Here is a 20,831-nt window from a genome sequence, read left to right as displayed (position 1 = left end):
GCCCCGGTGGTCTCGGGGTCCCGCCTTAAGGGCGGTGCCTAGGGCAGAAGGAGGAGGGATGTCGGCCCCCTCAGACCCGCACCCCAGGCCCTCCCAACCACCTTTCCTTCCCTCAGGCCCTCTGTCTTCCCAGTCGCCCCGTCCCCTGCCCCTCAGTCCTAGGCGCAAGTCTCCGGGCCTGGGACGCTCGCCGCCAGCGCCCGCCCGCCTGCCCCGCCCCCCGCCCCCCGCCTCCCCGCAGCCCCTCCGTCTACTCTCGGCTCCTCCTTCTCTTCCTCCTCCTCCTCCCCGGGGGTGGGGAGCCGGCTCCGGAAGCCCCGGCGCCCCCGCCCCGGCCCCTGCCAGCGCTTTGGAGACGGCTATCCGCGCGGGAGTGCGCCACGCGGGGCCGGAGCGCCTATTAGCCGCCAGGGCCTCGGAGCGCCCCGACCACCCCTGAGCCCCTCTGGCTTCGGAGCCCCCCAGCACCCCTTCCCGGGTCCCCTCGCCCACCCTAATCCACTCTCCCGCCCTTTCCCGGATTCCCTCGCTCACCCCATCCTCTCTCCCGCCCCTTCCTGGATTCCCTCACCCGTCTCGATCCCCTCTCCGCCCTTTCCCAGAGCCCTCAGAGCCCCTGACCCCCGCGCCGTCCCCGGAGCCCCCCGCGCGTGCCGCGGCCATGGCGGCCGTGCGAGGGACGCCCCTGCTCAGCTGCCTCCTGGCGTTGCTGGCCCTATGCCCCGGAGGGCGCCCGCAGACGGTGCTGACCGACGACGAGATCGAGGAGTTCCTCGAGGGCTTCCTGTCAGAGCTAGAACCTGAGCCCCGGGAGGACGACGTGGAGGCCCCGCCGCCTCCCGAGCCCACCCCGCGGATCCGAAAAGCCCAGGCGGGGGGCAAGCCAGGGAAGCGGCCAGGGACGGCCGCAGAAGGTAAGAGCCCGGGGCAGGGCGGGGGCGTGGGGGGCTGGCATCTCAGGTGGGAACAGGGGGATTCCGCAGGGTCTGGCTACTCCCCAGTCTGCTAGGGGAGGAATGTCTGGCTTACTAATGCTCACGCTAGCCCAGATGCCTGGAGGGACCCCGTGCCAGGCCGAGGTCAGCGCTGGCCTGGAGGCACATCCAGCACCCGGGCGGCAGGGCCGCTTTTGGGGACCGGTGGCTCTAGGGTTGGTGCTGTGGTTGTACAGGTTGCTTAACCCCATTCCTCCAGTACGCGACAGGGACTAGGCTTGAGCCACAGGGGACTGTGCTGTGTCACCCCCTGCCGTACTAATGGGACTACTTTGCCTGTTGGTGGCACAGCTTCAGGTCGTCCCTCCCTCGTGCCTTTGCCCTCCTACTCCAGGAGGGCTCACGTAGGCGAGAGGGTTGTTGAAGACCCCTTTTCCCACAGGGCTTCAGGTAGTGGTGAGCAGTGGGTGGTCCTGCATTAGTACGGGAATTAGATGAGGTGATGCATCACTGAAGCATTTAACCCATGGCCTCTTGCATAATCAGTTGTCAGCAAATCTTAGCTGTTTTCATCGTGGCCCTCTGGAAGGTGGCAGAGGGTCTTGTGATCCCTGTCTCCCAGGAGATTCCAAGGCACCATCCAACATTCCTGATGTCAGCAGCCCATCCCCTGCCACCCCAGCTCTAGATCTTTCCTGGCTGCTTCCCACACCCTGGGCTCCCTGTGCCCCTCCTGCATCTGGCTCTCCTTCCAGGCTTGCTCTCCTGGCTCTGGGGCACCGCTCTAGCAGCCCTGCGTCCCCTGGCTGTCTGCATTTGGTAGCTTTCCTGTGTTTCTGCCAAACTTCCCTCATGCTCCCCACCTCTTATCAGGTTCTCAACAGCACTTGCAGCTCCTGCTTATGGTCCTGGGAGGATTCCCATGGGGAATCCTCACAACCAGCCCCCGCTCCCTCTCCTAGACTCTGAAATGAGTGTGCAGCCACAAGCTCCCTACCTGTCCTTTCTGTCCTCTGTGTGATCCCTGAACTCCCCAGGACTCCCTATCCTTCCAATCAATTCCAAACCTCTTACTTCTTGAAAGGGGACCACTTCCTCTTCTTTGGGCTTCAGTACTCAACCAAGTGTCCCTTTTCTTTGAAGCTTTTCTTGCCCCGTAGGAGACCCAGGGAAGGTCCTGGGCCCATGTCCCTTCCTTTGTATGGCAGTTGGCAGGGATGACCAGATGCTCCTCCAGGCCTGGATGGCTCAGTCACCTCTCTGCCCCTTCTGTGCCCAGAACAGAATAGTGGAGGAGTGGATAGTAAGGAGCCCCTATTGAGGTTTTGGCAGGTGGGGGGATGAGGGCCTCCCCCTGGGAACTGGGCACCCTACGCTCAGTCTTCAGAGAGGTTGAGATTGGTGGTCACAGCCCCAGACTTGCAGACAGAAAACCCGGGTCCGGATCCCAGTTTGCCACTTGGGCAAGTGACTTAACCTCTCCGTTTGCTGATCCGCACTGGGAACTGACAAGGGTCCCTATGCCCAGGTTCTGGGCATCTAGAGAGGGGCCTCATGGGGGCACAGAGCTGGCTCTGTTCATTTGACATGAGTCTGCATCTTGGTCAGTGCCTCCGGAAAAGACCAAAGACAAAGGGAAGAAAGGCAAGAAAGACAAAGGCCCCAAGGTGCCCAAGGAGTCGTTGGAGGGGTCCCCCAAGCCGCCCAAGAAGGGGAAGGAGAAGCCACCCAAGGCCACCAAGAAGCCCAAGGAGAAGCCACCTAAGGCCACCAAGAAGCCCAAGGAGAAGCCACCCAAGGCCACCAAGAAGCCCAAGGAGAAGCCACCCAAGGCCACCAAGAAGCCCCCGTCAGGGAAGAGGCCCCCCATTCTGGCTCCCTCAGAAACCCTGGAGTGGCCACTGCCCCCACCTCCTAGCCCTGGCCCCGAGGAGCTACCCCAGGAGGGAGGTTTGTGCCGGGCTCCTCTGGGGTGATGGGGCTGTGACTGCCTGCTCGGGTGGAGGCAGGGAGTGGGAGGCAGGTTTCTGGGGCCCTGCTTCCCATAGACCTTCAGCTCCCCACTGGATGGGAACCTCACTTTGCTACGAATTTCACAATTTGATTGGTAGGCTCCCTCAGTGCTGTAGTCTCTTTTGGGTAGGGAGAGGGCTTGGCAGCCTTTTGGGTGGGACCTCTGTGCCTCAGGCCCCTGCCCAGATGTCCCTGGGCTCTGAGCCCATGGAGTTCCCTCCTGCCTTCTCCTGCTGGGGACAGCTTTGTGGTAGGGCCTCCGGCAGCACAGTAGGTTCCCCAGAAGGTGGGCCCAGCTCTCTGGCCCCATAAGATGCCAGCAGGATGCTGAAGGCCAGAGGAGCTCAGGCCTCCTTGGAGTGAGCTTGGCCTCAGGAGGGTGTCCACAGGCTGTGTGTGGGCTCTATGGGTGGCTGGTGGCCTGAGGCTCCCAAGGTGGTCAGAGCAGGCCTCCCACCCACCTGCTTCTGGAACTCCTGTGTTGCAGGGGCGCCCCTCCCAAATAACTGGCAGAATCCAGGAGAGGAGACCCATGTGGAGGCACGGGAGCACCAGCCTGGTGAGTGGCCGTTGTCCGCTTGGCCTCGGGGCCAACTACCCTGGCTGGTCGGACTGAGGGCTTCCCCAGAGTGGGTCTGGGTGGGGTTGTCAGGCAGCTACCAGCGCTTTCCCCTCAGAGCCGGAGGAGGAGACCGAGCTACCCACACTGGACTACAATGACCAGATCGAGAGGGAGGACTATGAGGACTGTGAGTAGGGTCCTGCCAGCCCCACCTGGGTCGGACCCCTGGCCCGGGGGATGTGCCAATGGGCCCATCCCAGCCTTGGGCCCCACTCTGAGCCAGCCTCCCCCTCAGTTGAGTACATTCGGCGCCAGAAGCAACCCAGGCCACCCCCAAGCAGAAGGAGGAGGCCCGAGCGGGTCTGGCCAGAGCCCCCTGAGGAGAAGGCCCCGGCCCCGGCCCCGGCCCCGGAGGAGAGGATTGGTAGGATGGGGGGCAGGAGAGGGGTTGCCGTGGCCACGGGCTCTCTTGCCGCCTCCTAACCTCCCCGCCTCCCCAGAGCCGCCTGTGAAGCCTCTGCTGCCCCCGCTGCCCCCTGACTATGGTGATGGCTATGTGATCCCCAACTACGATGACAGTGAGTACCCAGCACCCCAGAGTCTAAGGGACATAGGCAGGTAGGGGTCGGGGCTGGGGTGTGGTCAGGAGCCAGCTGGGGTGACTCACCCACCTTGCAACCCCACCTGTGCCCGTGGTTACCTCGCTGCCCCTGCTGTCCCCGCGTGCCCACCCCAGCCACTGCCCTGTCTCCTCTGCCCTCAGGCTGGTCTTTCCTTGGCCACTTCCCTGGTTCCTGCTTGGCTGTGACCCCCACAGGGGTGTCCCTAGGCACACACTCTACCCTGTCACCCATGTGGGTTCCAGCCCTCCCAGTCCTGTGCTCTAACTGGCTTTCCGCTGGCTCGTGGCCACCGCCCCACTCTCTTCAGGGAGCCCGAGGCCTTTTGCCTCCCCGTTGCTCATGCCCCTGCGTCCCTGGAGCCCTCAGGTTCCCTTTCCTCCTGGGTGGCAGCCTGCGCATCGCCATTTCCCTGCCCCCAGGTCCCCATCAGTGCCTCCAATGTCTCCCCATCTCACCCCCCAGCCCGCAACCCCAGGCACAGGTGCCAGTTGTCCCTCCAGGCCTTTCCCATGCCCTGGGCCTTGAGTCCTCCTTTCCCCAGGCCAGATGCTCCTGGGACGCCGGGCTGGTGACTTCAGTAGGGTCTTGCTCAGCTGCCCCCTGAGCTCAGGCTGCCCCTGACTCCTGCAAGACACTCTCCCAGCTCAGCTGTCCCCCATCTCCTGTTCTCCTCCCTTCTGGCGCGGTCCTGTCCTGCTGAGCTCCTGTGGACCCAGGAGCTGAGGCCCCGCAGCAGGGTCAGGGCAGCCTCAGCTGGCTCTCCCTCCCCGCAGTGGACTATTACTTTGGGCCTCCTCCGCCCCAGAAGCCCGATGCTGAGCGCCAGACGGACGAAGAGAAGGAGGAGCTGAGTGAGTGGGACCAAGGACTTCCCGCACCAGGCCTGCCCTGAAGGCCACCTGGGGCCTGCCTGATCCACCCCACATGGTCCCCAAAGCCCAGAGCCAGGCTGACTGGCCCCTCCTACCTTGCACCTTCCAGAGAAACCCAGAAAGGAGGATGGCAGCCCCAAGGAGGAGACCGACAAGTGGGCAGTGGAGAAGGGCAAGGACCACAAAGGTGTGTGGCTGGCGCTGGGGCAGCATCTGGACTCCCAATTGCCTCCCGGGCCCTTGGTGCCATGTCCTCCCTTCATTGTGCCTAGAGCCCCGAAAGGGCGAGGAGGTGGAGGAGGAGTGGACGCCTACAGAGAAAGTCAGTAAGTGGGGGGCACAGGGGCGTGAGGGTGGGGGCCACAGGATGGGGGTGCTGGGACAAGTGACTGGCTCAAGGTCACAAACAGGACCCAGGCCTGCGGAACCCTTTCCTACTCAGATTCTTGGGACCCAGAAGGGAGGGGCCCCGGGAGCCCAGGACAGCCTTGCTTGGCTGCCCCAGCCCTGGACCCCAGGCTGGCCTGCTTCAGGAGGGTGGCAGCTCCCCAGGGCCCCTAGCGGCTGGGCGTGGTAGGGGGAGGGCCTGGGGCCTTGGTGGGGAGTGAGGACTTCAGGTACCTTCACAGGTATCCCTGCAGGGCCATTGTGCAGACGGTCCCCATCTGGATGACATCTGTGGCTGCGCCCTGGGGGAGCTCTACCTGTGATTTCACGTGTGTTCCCTGAGAGCTGGGCATGGTCAGCCCGTTCTCCAGATGGGGCAGCTGAGGCCCAGGGAGGGGAAGCATAGGCTGGGATTGGAAGCAGCTCCTGGCCTGGCTTTGAGTCGATTCCAGGTGGGCTAGTGCAGGGCACCAGGGAGCCACCAGCCGACCAGAGCTGCCCTCGGACTGGTGCCCCCAGTGTGCCGGGAGTGGGCTCTGGGCTCCTTGGTTCTGGGTTTGGTGGAGGGAAAGATGGAGCTAGTGAGCCACCAGTCTGGGGTACGCGTCCTCAGAGTGTCCCCCCATTGGGATGGAGTCACACCGTATCGAGGACAACCAGATCCGAGCCTCCTCCATGCTGCGCCACGGCCTGGGGGCACAGCGCGGCCGGCTCAACATGCAGGTGGGCATTGGGATGGGCCCATCTCCCAACTGGGATAAGGGACTCCTCCGCCCATGCTCAGCCTCCCCTGCCCCCTGGACAGACCGGTGCCACCGAGGACGACTACTATGATGGTGCGTGGTGTGCCGAGGATGATGCCAGGACCCAGTGGATAGAGGTGGACACCAGGAGGACTACCCGGTTCACAGGCGTCATCACCCAGGGCCGAGACTCCAGCATCCAGTGCGTGGCCAGGCTCATGGGTAGTTGGCAGGGGGGAGTGGCTCCATAGGCATGGCTGTGTGTCCCATTAAGGAGATGCCAGTGGGCCCTTCTTTGGCGCAGCCAAACAAGGCCAAAAAGATCAGAGAGGGACTGACCCTGCCCATCCCCACTCCTCAGCCATGGTCAGTCAGCTCCTGTGTCCTGATAGCACGAGTTTAGGGACAGACCACCTGCCCATGGCTATGTGACGGGCATAGGACCCAGGCTCAACATCTGGGCTGTGCGCCACCACCCTGCTAGCTGTTCAATTCTTGGGGCTCAGAAGAGGGAGGCTCAGGCCACCTGAGGGCCTGGGAGGGGGAAGACCCTTGCTCTGACCACTGTCCACTCCACAGTGACGATTTTGTGACCACCTTCTTCGTGGGCTTCAGCAATGACAGCCAGACGTGGGTGATGTACACCAACGGCTATGAGGAAATGGTGGGCACCATGCCCAGGCTCTTGGCTCTGCTCCCATTGTCTGGGTGGGGGGTGGGCTCTCAGAGGGGCTGGCAGTACTGCTCTGAGGCCTGCCTCTCCCTAGACCTTTCATGGGAATGTGGACAAGGACACACCCGTGCTGAGTGAGCTCCCAGAGCCGGTGGTGGCTCGTTTCATCCGCATCTACCCACTCACCTGGAATGGCAGCCTGTGCATGCGCCTGGAGGTGCTGGGGTGCCCTGTGGCCCGTGAGTGTGGAGGGCTGGCAGGGGCTCTGAGGAGAGGTGGGGTGCTAGGGTGGGCCAGCTGGCACCCGGCTAAAGACAACCCTGCCTCCCTTGCAGCTGTCTACAGCTACTATGCACAGAACGAGGTGGTGGCCACAGATGACCTGGATTTCCGGCACCACAGCTACAAGGACATGCGCCAGGTTGGGAGCATCTATCCTGGGGCTGGGGGTGGGACCTGTCTATGACTGACAGGGGAATGTGTGCCTGGTGCTTCTGTCACTGGGCCCAGGGATGCCCCTACTGGTTCCAGGGATGCTGGCTGTCCCTCACCTTAGGAAGGAGGCCAGTACCTGGGGGCTGCCTGAAGGGGTCATGCCTGTCCCTTGCCATAGAGCAGGCCCTGGAAGTGGAGGGGGCATGGCCAGTGGGGGACGGATTGCATGATTGATTCCATGTCCTCCCCCTCTGCCCCAGCTCATGAAGGTGGTGAATGAGGAGTGCCCCACCATCACCCGCACTTACAGCCTGGGCAAGAGCTCGCGAGGCCTCAAGATCTATGCCATGGAGATCTCAGACAACCCTGGGGAGCATGAACTGGGTGAGGGTCTGGGGGTCAGCAGCTGGCCTGCGCTGCTGATGTGCAGAGCTCACTGCCTCCCGCCTGTTCCGGAGCCCCTCTGGGGATTCTGGCTTGTCTTACAGGGCCCTAGGAGCCCCAGCTGTCCCCCAGACGCTCGGGTATGAGGTGGGTCTGGGTCCTTCCTCAGCTGCCCTGGGCCTCGGGAGACTGAGTGCTCACTGAGGCTCCCGCCCTTGCAGGGGAGCCCGAGTTCCGCTACACTGCTGGGATCCATGGCAATGAGGTGCTGGGCCGAGAGCTGTTGCTGCTGCTCATGCAGTACCTGTGCCGCGAGTACCGCGACGGGAACCCACGTGTGCGCAGCCTGGTGCAGGACACACGCATCCACCTGGTGCCCTCACTGAACCCTGATGGCTACGAGGTGGCAGCGCAGATGGTGGGTTGAAGGGTGAGGCTGGCCAGGGTCCAGGCAGCCGGGGGTTGTGGGGGTGTGGGTAGCCGATGCCTACCCTGCTGGCTCCCCACAGGGCTCAGAGTTTGGGAACTGGGCGCTGGGACTGTGGACTGAGGAGGGCTTTGACATCTTTGAAGATTTCCCGGATCTCAACTCTGTGCTCTGGGGAGCTGAGGAGAGGAAATGGGTCCCCTACCGGGTCCCCAACAATAACTTGCCCATCCCTGAACGCTACCTTTCGCCGGATGCCACGGTGAGGCTACAGCCTGGCTGAAAGGGCAGGAGGGAGCAGCTGGACCCTGGGGTCCTGGTGTTCTGGGCTTGGGGGTGGGGCTGAGGGTGCCTGAGCTCCAGACGCTGAGACTCTGGGGGTTGGGGGACGGGATCGTGCGAGTACTGGTGTGAAGCTTCATGGAGGGTGATCGGGCTAGGTTGGGGATGGTGGCCGGAGGCTGCAGCCCTGGCCTCACACGTGCTGGCCACTCCAGGTATCCACGGAGGTCCGGGCCATCATTGCCTGGATGGAGAAGAACCCCTTCGTGCTGGGAGCAAATCTGAACGGCGGCGAGCGGCTGGTATCCTACCCCTACGATATGGCCCGCACGCCTACCCAGGAGCAGCTGCTGGCAGCAGCCATGGCAGCCGCCCGGGGGGAGGATGAGGACGAGGTCTCTGAGGCCCAGGAGACTCCAGACCACGCCATCTTCCGGTGGCTCGCCATCTCCTTCGCCTCCGCACACCTCACCTTGACCGAGCCCTACCGCGGAGGCTGCCAAGCCCAGGACTACACCGGCGGCATGGGCATCGTCAACGGGGCCAAGTGGAACCCCCGGTCCGGGAGTGAGTCAGCCTGGGAGGGGCTGTGGGCGGGGCGTGTTCCGGAGAGGGGCTGACTGTGGGTCTGTGTCTGTCCCCGGCCAGCTATCAATGACTTCAGTTACCTGCATACCAACTGCCTGGAGCTATCCTTCTACCTGGGCTGTGACAAATTCCCTCATGAGAGTGAGCTGCCCCGCGAGTGGGAGAACAACAAGGAGGCGCTGCTCACCTTCATGGAGCAGGTGGGGTGGCTAGGGCAATGCCTGGGGAGAGGAGGCTGCACAGGCTCCTGGACGGGCGGGAGGGAGCAGCGGACCACATTGGACCTTCCTGAGGACCAGCAGCCCTCACCTGCTTCCCTAGGTGCACCGCGGCATTAAGGGGGTGGTGACGGACGAGCAAGGCATCCCCATTGCCAACGCCACCATCTCTGTGAGTGGCATTAATCACGGCGTGAAGACAGGTACCTAGTGTGCACACCTTTACCCCATCTTTCTGAGGGAGGACCCCGCCAGAGAGGGTGGGGGCTTGGGGAACTCAGCGAGCAGGCAGAGTCTGGGGAGCCTGAGGGCGAAACTCAGAGAGGGAGGGTGGCGCCTGGGGGCGGAGCCTAGGGGCGGGACTCAGAGGGGGAGGGCGGGGCCTGGGGGCAGGACTGAGTGGGAGGGTGGGGGCCTGGGAGGGGCGCTCTGGGGCAGCCGGATCATCCTCCCTCCGCAGCCAGTGGTGGTGATTACTGGCGAATCTTGAACCCGGGTGAGTACCGCGTGACAGCCCACGCGGAGGGCTACACCCCGAGCGCCAAGACCTGCAATGTTGACTATGACATCGGGGCCACTCAGTGCAACTTCATCCTGGCTCGCTCCAACTGGAAGCGCATCCGGGAGATCATGGCCATGAACGGGAACCGGCCTATCCCACACATAGACCCATCGCGCCCTATGACCCCCCAGCAGCGACGCCTGCAGCAGCGACGCCTACAACACCGCCTGCGGCTTCGGGCACAGATGCGGCTGCGGCGCCTCAACGCCACCACCACTCTAGGCCCCCACACTGTGCCTCCCACGCTGCCCCCTGCCCCTGCCACCACCCTGAGCACTACCATAGAGCCCTGGGGCCTCGTACCCCCAACCACCGCTGGCTGGGAGGAGTCGGAGACTGAGACCTACACAGAGGTGGTGACAGAGTTTGGGACCGAGGTGGAGCCCGAATTTGGGACCGAGGTGGAGCCTGAGTTTGAGACCCAGCTGGAACCCGAGTTTGAGGAAGAGGAGGAGGAGGAGGAGGAGGAAGAGGAGGAGATAGCCACTGGCCAGGCATTCCCCTTCACAACAGTCGAGACCTACACAGTGAACTTTGGGGACTTCTAAGATCGGCGTCCTACCAAGACCCCAGCCCAGCTCAAGCTACAGCAGCAGCACTTCCCAAGCCTGCTGACCACAGTCGCATCACCCATCAGCACACGGAAGGCCCTGGTATGGACACTGAAAGGAAGGGCTGGTCCTGCCCCTTCCAGGGGGTGCAAACATGACGGACCTAAGAGCCAGAGGCTGTGTAGAGGCTCCTGCTCCACCTGCCAGTCTCTTAAGAGATGGGGTTGCTGCGGTGTTGGAGTAGGGGCAGAGGGAGGGAGCCAAGATCACTCCAATAAAACAAGCTCATGGCATGGACTGCTCACATTCTGAGGTGTCAGGGATGGGGAGGAGGAGGGAGACTGGCTGGTGGGTGCATGGGCTATGGTCACTGTGGGCACCCCTGCAGGAGTCCCATACCCAGAGTGCCCAGGGCTCAAGGCTCGCATCAGCAAGTGCTCAGGCTTTATTTACAATGCCCACACTGCAGGCAACGAACAGCCTCCATCTGGACCTCTCTGGTCAAAACCACTTTTTTGAGTCAGGGGCCCAGCCCCAGGCCTCCCAGGTCATCGTCCTCTGCCCCGAAGCCCGAGAAGCTGATGGGCTGGCAGGCCAGGTTGCGCAGGTTCACAAGGCAGGCGGTCTGCGTGGCACTGAAGTCAGGGACAGTCACCAACAGCACTGTCTGGTCCTCAGGACCTGCAAAGAAGTCACATAGGACCCACTGTAGGTTCCAAGTAAGTCCTGCCTCAAGGAGAAGCTGCCAGAAATAAACAGGAGTCCCCGTTGGCACACAGTGGGGCAGTGACAATAGGAGACCAGAGATTAGCCTTGAGAAGCACGCAGGCTGGGAGCCGTTCCAGCCCATGCCCAGCTGGCGAGGCAGCTTGGCTCCCACAGTGAAATGGCAGCTGTGCATAAGACCTCAGCTGTCTATCCCACAAGGGCCAGGGGGACTCCACAATGCAGGTTTTCTTCTCTGTGAACTTTGTCCCCAGGTGAGAGCAAATCAGCAAATCAGGCCTGGGCCCCCAGAAGACAAAAATTACCTCGGATGATTTTGGAGCCAAAGCTGGGGGTGTTGCCACAAAAGTAGACATGCGGGCACTCTGGGAAGATGAACGGGTCAGTTTTGTAGAAGGGGTAACAACCTGGAGAAGAAGGGGCAGCTCTGAGGAGGGTTCCATCTCAGCACTAGCACTCTGCACAGGATGTGGGGCTGCAACCCCTCCTCCCACTGCAGGCCAGTAGGAGACCCCCAGTGTGACAACAGGAACACCTCCAGACATTGTCACAAGACCTCGGCCCTGCTGTTGCTGCCCGTTGGGGTGGGCAGCCATTGGCCTTAGAATTAAGATTCCAGAGTAGCTTCCAGAGCAGGTGCCAAGCTTCTGAACTTCTCCTCAGACAGCTCTCAGCAATGCTGGCAAGTGCAAACCCACAGGGGGACCCTGTGCACTTCAGGGTCCTGCCAGGCCTCCTGGCCCTCTGCTCCCACCCCGTATGGCTGAGCCTGTTACCTAGAGTGTCAGGGGCTGTGGGGCTGATGTGACGGACCCGCAGGGTCCACTCCAGGATCTCCAAGTGATCCTCCATGCTGCTGTATCGGAAAATGTCACTCACATTCTGTCCTGATGTCCCCAAAAATCTGCAAGGCAAAGCTCAGCTGACCCTTGGCTTTGGGTGCCACCCATAGGGGTCAGCCCAGAGCTCATCTGGCGCTCTTGTGGGGATGCCCCAGAGAGAAGGAATAGATGCTAGGTGGGCCTCTGCAGCCCTGCCACCTTCCTGGGCCCTCCCTCCCCTCCCTTCTTTGTGCCTCCTGAGGCAAAAGGCTGGGTCAGACTGAAGTGTGGCTGTGCCAGCTACCTGACTCCATCAATGGTGGCCTGGTAGGGGTTGGTGACCAGCTGGAGCGTGGAGTAGGCAGTGGCCAGCGGGAACATGCAGGGGTGGAGGGGCTGCTGGGGGAGCGTGTAGTTGGTGGGATCAAACTCGCCTGGCATCACATCCACGGGCACTGAGGCCTGGAAGGCACAGGGCAGGGAGAGCTCACAGGGCCCCGAAGGAGCCCCCTACCCCAACTCCGGCCACTCCCCCTGCCTTCCTGCCTGCCTTCTGTTGCCCAGTGGCAGCTTTGAAGACTGCAATCCCCATCACCCCTCCAGCCCCCAGCTCGCTCACGCTCAGCTGCAGGAGGATCTCATCCAGCATCTTAACAGCCTCCACGCTAGCTGCCTGGGTTTTCTTGGTGAGGTATTTGGCCTGGAACAGAAGCCCAGGAGGCCATCAGGCCCAGGTGAGTCCCAGGCTCAGAAGAGGGCAGAGCCCCACCAGCTGGAAGATGCAGTTGTTGTCCCATAGACCCTTACTCCCTTCTAGCCTCCCACCACCCTCAGCGAGGGCCTGGGCACCAGGAGCCCTATTGCAGGAGGCCCCAGAGTCACTGCAGGGCGCTTCCAACCGACCTGCAAGACCCCACAGGGTACCCAACTCGCCATGGGGAAGGAGGGTCTTACAGGCTTGCAGGCTCTTGGGCTGGGGCTGAATGCAGCCAGGTGGGCTCCATACCTTATTGATAGAATCCCTGCTCTGGGTGCTGTGGCTGAGGAGGTTGCCAGCAAGGATAACCCGGGAGACGTGGGCGGCGCTGCACTGCTCCCCTTCGTCCCCAAGCTGCCCCGTCACCACATCCACCAGCAGCTGGGTGCCCAGCAGGCTCTCGCCTCCACCTCCACCCAGGCCCAGGCCGGACACCAGCAGCACGAATCTGCGGGAGAAGGTGGGGTCCTCCAGGGTGCCGAGAAGGGAGGCAGCCCCTCCTAGGAGCAACTCAAAGATTCCACTGACCATGAGCTGGTTCCAGCCCCCGAGAACCGCTGCTCACCTATCTGTGTCAAGTGGGGGTGCGGGCTTCTGGGGAGCAAGGTCAGCAAAGCAATAGTCCTCCACCAGAAACTTCCCGTCGTCTCTCACGGAGCCAAACACAGCTAGGACGGTCCCTGGGGAGCAGTGGCATCAGGCCTGAGCAGGGAGCCCCAGGTGCTACCACTCCTTCCAGTCACCCCAACAGGCAAAATAAGCCAGTCCTCCACAACCACATTGGTGAATACTCACCTAGGACTCCAGGATGCATGCCTGCTTCCTGGAGTCACTGCCTTTGGATGGAGCGGGGGAGACCCATCTCCCAGCCAGGTCTCACCCAATCTGACGGCCTCCGACCGCCTGTAGCCTCACCTACCTCCTCAAGAACACACGTGTGCCCAGGCCACACACCCCCACTCCCCCCAGGCTCCCCACTCACACCATCCCTAACACACCACCGCTGGGCTCTTCACCCTATCACCCTCATCCCCTCATTGAGCTCCCTACCTGTAACCAGCTTTGACACGTCAATGGTGCCTTTTAGTTTGATACGCTGCAGTTCATCTTCCAAGACCAGCTCGTCATCTGGGTGTATGTATTTGCTCCGAGGAGGCTGGGGGAGCAGGTTGTGCTGGAATGCAGAGACAGGAGGTATAATCTTGGGGCCAGAGCCCACCAAGGCTCTGGTGTTAGTAAGCTGGCACCGCAGCCCCCACCCCTCTGGAGTCCATTGTCTCTGAACCTGCTTCCCCACAACCCCGCCCCCAGGGAGGTGTTCTAGTGGGAGGCCAGGTCTGTCTGGCGGCCCCGCTGTGTAGCACCCTGCCTCACCTCCTCGCTGATCTCCCGCAGGATGGAGGGCTGCAGCGGCATGGCCTTGAACAGAGTGCCCACCACACAGCACTTCTCCCCAGGCTGCAGTTCACACAGCTTCTTCACCCCCACTCCACTGCCTGGGACACGAGAGGTACAGACTCAGAGATGAAGTAGCCCCCACCTTCGACAGAGGCCATGGAGGCCCTGCCCAGCACTCCACGAGAGGCCAATCACAGGGCCCTGGCCCTTGCCAGGAGAGAACATCAAGTGCAAGGACCCCCTGGACTTCAAGGTGACAGTAAAAAGTGAGTCAGCCACAGGAGACCAGGGACTCTGGGTGTGGTTGGGCCCTGGATGCCAAGTGTCCTCATGAGAACAGAGAGACAGACACACAGACAAGAGGGAGTGTGAAGACGGGCAGAGTGGAGTGAAGCGGCCACAAGCCCAGGAACGCCAGGAAGGAGGCCAGGAAGGACCCTCCCCTCGGGCCTTCAGAAGGAGCCAATCCTGCTGACATCTGGATTTCAACTTCTGGCCTCCAGAACTGCCAGAGAATAAATGTCTGCGTTTTTCTGTTGTTGCTGTTTTTGTTTTTGTTTTTATTTTGAGGTGGAGTCTCACTCTGTCGTCCAGGCTGGAGTGCAGTGGCGCGATCTCAGCTCACTGCAAGCTCCGCCTCCCGGGTTCATGCCATTCTCCTGCCTCAGCCTCCCGAGTAGTTGGGACTACCGGCGCCCGCCACCACGCCCAGCTAATTTTTTTTTTTTTTTGTATTTTTAGTAGAGACAGGGTTTCACTGTGTTAGCCAGGATGGTCTCAATCTCTTGACCTTGTGATCCGCCCGCCTCAGCCTCCCAAAGTGCTGGGATTACAGTCGTGAGCCACCATGCCCAGCCACGTCTGTTGTTTTAAGTCAACCAGTTTGTGGTGCTTTGTTACAGCACCTACAGGAAACTAATACAAAGTACTGCTTCACTTATACCTAAATTACAACACTGACTCTTAAAAAGAAGCATGCCAAGTCTCAACACAGCCCTGCCCCACAAATAACTGCCATTTTCTTTAAGACTTTAGATTCTTCCACCCCACCCTCCACCCCCACCAAATGCTTCATCCTCTGAGACCAGAGATACTCAAAATGCAGACCTCAGATCCCCCCACCCATTCCATTCCTGTGGAGTCAGGTGGCTTTGTTTACCCAGGGCACCTGGGCACCGTCTTCCCCAGCCCCTTCCCGGGATCCTAGGGATGAACAAGAACACATGGGAGGGGCTCAGCACTCTCGAGAAGAAAGGTATGGAGAGTCAGTGAGGGCAGGAGGGAGGAATACAGGTCCCCACACAGCACAGATCCAGGTCTGGAGAAAACACCGAGGAGGTGACGGGGCAACGCAATGCCAGACCAGCCCCTTAGCCTAGCTGACTCCAGCACAGCCTGAGCCCCTGCTGCCTGGGAAGAACCAGGAACATTCCTCAAATCTACGCCCTAGGGAGCAGACAGAAGCGAGCAACTCAAAACAAGACAAGAAGGATGCCAGCAGCAGACAGAAATGCAACAGACTCCACATCCTCACTTATCCCACTCTTACTCTCCCCCAGGTGGCCTAAGCACTGTACATGTAACTCAGCCAACCCTGAAAACGTGCCAGGAGTAGATATTATCACCCCAATGATGCACAGAGAGGTTAAGCAACGTGTCCAAGGGCACACAACTGGGATCCAAGTGTATGCCCCTGAGCACTGGGCAGAATGACATCCCTGTAACCGATAGTAGGACATGCTTCCACCCAGGCAATGTGCTGGCACCAAGATCAAAACTGGACATAGAGGCCAACACTTGCCCCCATTCAGCCCACTGGGTCTAGGCAGGAGAACGACAACAGGCCATAAACAAGTAACTCGCCACAGTGACAAGTGCTGTGAACGAATGGTGAGCTGAGGTAGAAAACGGAGGTCCTCATTGCAAGGTGGCTTCAGGTAGCCCCTCAAAGCATATAACACTTCAGCTGACAGTGGGGCTTAGATGGGGCTATGGGAAGACGAGGGAAAGAGTGTGCCAAGTGAAGGGAAAAGCCTACAGCAGGAAGGTCTGGGCAGGTTTGGGGAACAGGTGAGTGGAAAGACCAATTTGGAGAGACAGGCTGAACCTCAGTGAGGACGCGCAGGCCACACGGAGAAGCCACATGTAGGTATTCAGGGTGGGGGCCAGCACCAACCACCAAGCCTGTGAGTGAGTACTACTGCTGCCCCGCTGCTATCAACACATTCATCGTGGCAGCTGTTTGGTTTCCTGACCAGTCTGTGGGCACAGTGAAATCGCTGTCGTCCATCACTGGGGAGCTTTTTTGACAGCTCCAATAACTGGAAGAGAAATGTGCTACCAAAGGAGGTGCTGCCGGAAAGAATCTAGAAGGTGGTATTGACGTTGGACCCAAGTAGTAACTGAGCTCTAAAAGGAGCCAAGGAAGGTGTCCCGAGGGCTGAAAGGGAAGTGAGGAAAAGCTACCGGAGCCGCAGGAGGGAGCCCCTGATTATGTGGGAGAGGAGAGGTGAACAGCACTTTGTCTCAGGTAAACAAAACAGAAACCATCCTGATATGATTTGGCTCTGTGTCCCCACCCACATCTCATCTGGAATTATAATCCAAACGGTGTTGACGGAGGGACCTGGTGGGAGGTGACTGGATCGTGGGGGTGGATTTCCCCCATGCTGTTCTTGTAATGGTGAGTGAGATCAAACCATCATGCGATCTGATGGTTTAAAAATGGTTGGCAGTTCCCCTTGCTCTCTCTCTCCTGCTATCATGGAAACGTGCCTTGCTTTCCCTTCGCCTTCTGCCATGATTGTTAAGTTTCCTGAGGCCTCCCCAGCCATGCGGAACTGTGGGTCAATTAAACCTCTTTTCTTTACAAATTACCCTATCTCAGGTAGTTTTTTATAGCAATGTGGAAATGGACTAATACATATCCCTAATGAATTTGAGGTTCTAGCTAGATTTCTAGGCCCAGGGTTCTCCCGCCTGCCTATAATGAGAATTGATCTTGGCTTGGCATGGGATGAGATGGGCTTCTCAAAGCTCCCCAGGGGATTCCAATGTGCAACTAAGGCTAAGATCCATTTTGCCTGGTGCCAAGGACAGTAAAAACGAGTAAGACCTGTTCTCACCTACAAAATCCTCGTTTAAAAATATAATAGGAGATGGATTTGAAAACTACCTGGAAAGCCACTCTTATGTAAGTGGTAGGAATGGGGGAATGTAGCAGCACCTAAAACTCAAATAAACTCAAAGGGGGAGATGGGGGTCCCTGCTTTACCATCAAGAGTAATCCAACTGCAGGAGAGATCACCAAGGAAGAAATGGGGGCAAAGAACAAGGGTTGTGTTGGCCACGCCACTTTATTAGGAAAGACAGAGAGCCCAAGGGACAGGAAAATTCATGGCCAGCAAATATGGGGGCCAGGTGGAGAGGCAAACAGACATGAGTGAACAGAGGGGGTCCCCTTGAGACCAGAGAGTGCATCCTCACCAGTCTTGGCTCCTGGTGCCTGGCACCAGGCTTGCCACACTGAGGGGCTCTCTGGCTACAGCACAGGCTAATACCTGAATAATCTGCACTGAAGATAGGAAAACCATTTTCCTCTGCCAGTGAAATAATCACCATCACCGCCCAAATTAAGTCCTTATCTCCAACCAGCCTCTGAACTAAAACTAACTCCAAACCCACAAATTACTTAATTTAATCCTTGTTACTATCTTAAGAAGAAACTGAGGGAAAAGAGGTTAATTTTCCCAAGGTAACAGGAAGTGGGATCAATTAGATAAAATGTTCCCATTCTCTTGCAGAACATTTCTAAGTTCTAGGCTGCTGTGGGGGAAGAACCTTCCCAAACTCTCACTTACCCCAGTGCTGCTGGGCCCGGTTCTCCAGGAAGGGTCTCATTTGGATGAGGCGGGTGGCATAAATGTGGGCATACTGCCGGCTAAAGCTGCGCTCTCCTAGCCGGAAGGGTTGTGAGGAGTTGGTGTAGGTTGCCACTGGCACCCGGGCAAAGGTGGCATTGTTGGCTGATGGTGGGGACAGTAGAGTATGGGCCCTCTGGGCAGCCTGCTCAGAAAACATGGCCACACTCCTGGCTTGCTTGGTCCACACAGCTTCGCCCAGGCCAAGGAGGTTCACTGCGAAAACACAAAGGCATTCCTGCTGCCCCTGTCCATCCCCCAAAGCAGCAGCTCTTCTGGTGTCTCACTGCACCCAAAGGATACTGGGAAAAGAAGGGGAACAGCTGTAGTTGACACCAGACATTGTGTCCACTTGGAAATTTATCATGTCTGGATACTGACGTCTCACCCTGTAGCGGTCATCCAAAAAGAGAAAAGGAAAGCTAGGAGTGTTTGTCCCATCTGGAGTTCTCCCCGAATCCTAGACTCAGGTGTCCTGTTCCATCTGGACAACTACCAGGGTCTCAATCAAGTTCAGCATGCCCCAAATGGAATTCCCGATCTGCCTCCATCCAGCTCTCCGGCACCTGCCTCATTTCCAGACAAGAGGTCTGCCGTATTAAATAAGCCTTCTGTGAAATAATAAGCCTATTATTAAATAATAATAAAAAGAACTAAACCAAAACCAAAACATAAATCAGTCACTGCTCTGCTCAAAACTCTCCAAAGTGTCCTCATTTCATTGAATAAGGCCCCAAGTCCTTACAACTGCCTATGAGATCTGCTCCACTGGTCCTCTCCCCTCCTGGTTCCCACTCTTCCACCTTGGATCCCTCCCTACAGGAGGGGGCCTCTGAACTCTTGCTTGCCCCTCTCCCATATACTTATAGGGCTCACTTGCCCATCTCCTTCAAGTTCTTACATCTTTACTCAAATGTTACCTTGCGACCTGCCCATCTGATTTACAACTCTCCCCAATACTTCAATTGTTATTGTTGTTTACAACATTTACCTTCTAACAAACTGTATATTTTAAATGTATTGTCTGCCTGCTCCAACTAGACCATAAGCTCCAGGAGGGCTGAGATTTTTGTGTCTTATGCCACTAGCCACCTAGGGCTACGAAGTACAGGAGATGTGGTGAGTCCAACTGTGATGTTTGGGTTGGACACACAAAGGATTTCTAAGAATAGTACAAAGAATATCCCAATAATTTTTTCACATACAATTGAAATAATAGTTTGGATATATTTATGGATTTACTCCAACTGATTTGATTCGTTTTACTTTTTTCGTACACCTACTAGAAAGCTAAAAAATTCCCTAGCGGCTTGCAATCTATCTCCACGGGACAGCACTGTCCTGGGACACAGGCTCCGCACACTTGTCTAACGAGTGACTCGTTAGGAGCTTTTGGCTCGAACGTGCTTGATGGCGGCAGCAGCCAGGCCGCGCTACTCGGGATGGGGCCGAGGGCGCCCTGGGGGCTGCCCCAGTCACGGCGGGTGCCGCAGCTCGGATCCACGCGGCAGCTGCGGGACGTACGCCAAGACACCAGCCCACCGCCCCAGGAGCCCGGCCTCGCGGCCTGGAACCGCCATCCCCAGCTGACCCCGTTTCCCTGGACCCCACTCACCGCGCGGCGCGCCGCATCCCGCCAATCCCCGCGCGCCTGCCCCGCCCATCGCCGCAACTCGCCAATCCCCGCGCGCCTTCCCCGCCCAGCGCCCCAACTCACCAATCGCTGCCCTCCTCGCCCCGTCCGTCACCAGGCGCCGCATCCCGTCGACCACTGTGCGCCCAGTCCCTGGACGCCCAGAGAACGCGAAGCCACACCCTCGGTTTCCTCGGCAACGCGGGGCGGGGGCTCGCGGGCCGGCGGCTCGCGGGCCGGCGCCGCGGGTCTTCGGTTGGCGGCCTAGCGTGCAGGGGTTGGGCTGATGGGAGGTGTCGGCCTCCAGTGGGCTGACCGCGTCACCCCGTCAGGCCCTGCCCAAACCTCCCAGTCTGGGTCGTCACCCCTCCAGACCTCCCAGTGGTCGCCTGCCGGCCTGCTTGGTGAAGCCCCTAGCGTCCCAGCTTTCCCTGCAGAGCTGCCCACTTGTAGCGATGGCGACACGCGAGGAGGATCCCAACAGAAAGAAGGCCCAAGGCCCACAAACTTGGCCGGGGAGAATAACTCTTCCTGAAGGGATGGCGCGGGGTCTGGGGGTTCCTCCCTTCCTGCCAGCGTCTGCGCCCGGAAAACGCATTGGCGGTTTCGGGGTCCTCTCCAGCCTGACCACAGCTGCACACCAGCTTCCAACCCAACACTCCCCAATTTCCAGTGTCCTCGTTGTCCCCGTTACTCATACTCGTTCTTACCACCACGTCTTTCTGAGTGCTGTCTCCCACTTTGGGAATACTTTTTTTTTTTCTGTCTCCACTAATTTATAGAATTCCTCACCCCATCAAGAGACGCTTCCCCACTAAGCTTCCCGGGCTCTTCCCGCCGCGCGCTGATTCTCCCAGGCGTCCTCTAGCGCTACTGTTCTGCTCCTTCCCTGGGCCTGTTTCCTAAGTCCAGGTCTTGTCTCCACAACGAGTGGATATTAACACTCGTTAATTATTACTTAATATTTTAATTTTTGTTTTTGTTTGTTTGTTTGTTTGAGGCAGCGTCTTGCTCTGTGGCCCAGGCTGGAGTACAGTGGTGCGATCTCGGCTCACTGCAGCCTCGAACTCCCAGGCTCCAGTGATTCTCCCGCCTCAGCTTCCTGAGTAGCTGGGACCACAGGCGCACACCACCACGCCTGGCTACTTTAAGTTTGTGTGTGTGTGTGTGTGTGTGTGTGCGTGTGTGTGTAGAGACAGGGTCTCCCAGTGGTGCCCAGGCTAGTCTGGAACTCCTGGGCTCAAGTGATCCTCCCACCTCAGCCTCCCAAAGTGCTGGGATTACAGGCATGAGCCACCACGCCCAGCCTTATATTTTAATT

The 20,831-nt window shown here is 59.3% G+C and overlaps 2 protein-coding genes across 6 annotated transcripts; one reads left to right on the top strand and one right to left on the bottom strand.

Annotated features, from left to right (window-relative positions):
- Positions 1–312: 312 nt before the first annotated feature.
- On the top strand, positions 313–10,548 carry AEBP1 (AE binding protein 1). Its single transcript, XM_055293280.1, has 21 exons — positions 313–914; positions 2,544–2,885; positions 3,436–3,507; positions 3,626–3,697; positions 3,806–3,934; positions 4,011–4,088; positions 4,907–4,984; positions 5,115–5,192; positions 5,278–5,331; positions 6,006–6,115; positions 6,198–6,337; positions 6,715–6,799; positions 6,903–7,047; positions 7,144–7,229; positions 7,504–7,627; positions 7,849–8,045; positions 8,137–8,316; positions 8,552–8,903; positions 8,985–9,124; positions 9,246–9,345; positions 9,603–10,548. Exons 1-21 carry the CDS (start codon positions 662–664, stop codon positions 10,250–10,252), a joined length of 3,465 nt encoding a protein of 1,154 aa, XP_055149255.1. The 5' UTR covers positions 313–661; the 3' UTR covers positions 10,253–10,548.
- A 129-nt stretch (positions 10,549–10,677) lies between these two features.
- POLD2 (DNA polymerase delta 2, accessory subunit) lies at positions 10,678–19,617 on the bottom strand. 5 transcript variants are annotated; one of them, XM_055293284.2, is made up of 12 exons: positions 18,869–19,060; positions 18,266–18,488; positions 17,818–18,093; positions 13,934–14,055; positions 13,610–13,733; positions 13,125–13,239; positions 12,809–13,007; positions 12,422–12,502; positions 12,107–12,264; positions 11,758–11,885; positions 11,287–11,388; positions 10,678–10,936 (listed from the first exon to the last, which is right to left on the bottom strand). In XM_055293284.2, exons 3-12 carry the CDS (start codon positions 18,035–18,037, stop codon positions 10,776–10,778), a joined length of 1,410 nt encoding a protein of 469 aa, XP_055149259.1. In that variant the 5' UTR covers positions 18,038–18,093; positions 18,266–18,488; positions 18,869–19,060; the 3' UTR covers positions 10,678–10,775. The 5 variants fall into 5 exon arrangements, with proteins under 5 accessions (XP_055149259.1, XP_055149257.2, XP_055149256.1 ...); XM_055293282.2 differs by lacking the exons at positions 18,266–18,488; positions 18,869–19,060 and adding an exon at positions 19,595–19,617; XM_055293281.2 differs by lacking the exons at positions 18,266–18,488; positions 18,869–19,060 and adding an exon at positions 19,493–19,546.
- Positions 19,618–20,831: the final 1,214 nt, after the last annotated feature.

The sequence above is a fragment of the Symphalangus syndactylus genome, chromosome 9 (assembly GCF_028878055.3).
Source record: "Symphalangus syndactylus isolate Jambi chromosome 9, NHGRI_mSymSyn1-v2.1_pri, whole genome shotgun sequence".
Lineage (NCBI taxonomy): Eukaryota > Metazoa > Chordata > Mammalia > Primates > Hylobatidae > Symphalangus > Symphalangus syndactylus.
The sequence above is the reverse complement of the archived record's forward strand: the minus strand, read 5'-3'. Positions and strand labels throughout refer to the sequence as shown.

Bases quoted from the DNA above. Each gene is read 5' to 3' on its own strand.
- AEBP1 (XM_055293280.1), top strand. From the start codon at position 662: ATGGCGGCCGTGCGAGGGACGCCCCTGCTCAGCTGCCTCCTGGCGTTG. The intron at 8,317-8,551 runs GTGAGGCTACAG...TGGCCACTCCAG, and splicing joins ACCTTTCGCCGGATGCCACG to GTATCCACGGAGGTCCGGGC. The intron at 9,125-9,245 runs GTGGGGTGGCTA...CTGCTTCCCTAG, and splicing joins TGCTCACCTTCATGGAGCAG to GTGCACCGCGGCATTAAGGG.
- POLD2 (XM_055293281.2), bottom strand. From the start codon at position 19,541: ATGGGCGGGGCAGGCGCGCGGGGATTGGCGGGATGCGGCGCGCCGCGC. The intron at 18,094-19,492 runs GTGAGTGGGGTC...GTGTTTTCGCAG, and splicing joins GGGATGCGGCGCGCCGCGCG to TGAACCTCCTTGGCCTGGGC. The intron at 12,265-12,421 runs GTGAGCGAGCTG...TGTGCCTTCCAG, and splicing joins AGATCCTCCTGCAGCTGAGC to GCCTCAGTGCCCGTGGATGT.